Consider the following 1022-nt stretch of genomic DNA (forward strand, 5'->3'; position numbering starts at 1 on the left):
GCTTTGGCAGGAGATGCTCATGGCTGTGTGGCCACAGTGAGCGCCATGGCCCTGCTGGGGATCTGCCTTGTCGCCCTAGAGCTAGTGGCAGGGGCACACGCGGCGGGCGGGCAGCCCCTCGGTGCCCAGTGCCGGGCGCCCGGCGCCCAGCCAGGGCGCGCTGGGCCAGGGCGCAAGGACGGACTCGGCCCGCGGCCCGCGGACCTGTACCTCGGTTGGAGTGGCTCAGGGTGGACGACTGGGAAGACTTGGACTTCTGGCGCTTGACGGTCATCATCACTTGCTCCTGCACGCGCTGCCGGCCCGACGTGCCCGTCTTCATCTTTTGGTCAGACGGCAGGGCCAGGGTGGAGTTGTCCTGGTCTTGGAAGCATTCGTACGCCAGGGCGGTCTTGAGCGGCGAGTGGTTCATGGTGGCGGGAGGCGCGCGCGGGGCCGGGCCGGGATCGCAGGAGGTGGCGGCGGGCGACGCTGGTGCAGCCGGCGGCGGCGGGGGAGCGTGTCTTCCCACTCTCAGCGGCTCCCTATGGCCATAGAGCGAGTGGTCCTCCTGGCGCCTCCACCCCGGCTCGTCCCTCTCCAGGCACTGGCGGGCCCGCCCTCCGTCAGACAGGATATACCACCCCTGCCCTGCACCACCCACACCGCCGGGACGCGGAGCGCAGGGCCCAGCCGCTGAGAGGCCCCAGCTCCTGGGAGGAGGGGAGGGGAGGGGAGGGGGAGGGGAGGGGAGAGGGAGGGCAGGGCTCTGGTGTCTCCCTGCTGCAAACTTCAGGCCCCAAGGCGCCGCCCTTCTGTCCTATCCCCTGGATTTTGCGCTCAGCTCTATTCTGTAACTGGGGGAAACTCTCTCTCTCTCTCTCTCTCTCTCTCTCTCTCTCTCTCTCTCTCTCTCTCTCTCTCTCTCTCTCTCTCTCTCTCTCTCTCTCTCTCTCTCTCTCCCCTCTCTCTCTCTCTCTCTCTCTCTCTCTCTCTCTCTCTCTCTTCTCTCTCTCTCTCTCTCTCTCTCTCTCTCTCCCCCC

At 66.8% G+C, this 1022-nt stretch overlaps 1 protein-coding gene across 2 annotated transcripts in view; it reads right to left on the reverse strand.

Annotated features, from left to right (window-relative positions):
- Positions 1 to 597, reverse strand: part of Pkp1 (plakophilin 1) — a 44834-nt gene extending 44237 nt beyond the window's left edge. For both annotated transcript variants that reach the window (XM_090341442.1, XM_090341443.1), the window contains exon 1: positions 211 to 597. In XM_090341442.1, coding sequence (XP_090197568.1) covers positions 211 to 412 — 202 coding nt within the window. In that variant the 5' untranslated portion in view covers positions 413 to 597. The remainder of the gene's footprint in view (positions 1 to 210) is intronic.
- Positions 598 to 1022: the final 425 nt, after the last annotated feature.

The sequence above is a fragment of the Megascapheus bottae genome, chromosome 10, assembly GCF_031878675.1.
Source record: "Megascapheus bottae isolate mThoBot1 chromosome 10, mThoBot2.hap1, whole genome shotgun sequence".
Lineage (NCBI taxonomy): Eukaryota > Metazoa > Chordata > Mammalia > Rodentia > Geomyidae > Megascapheus > Megascapheus bottae.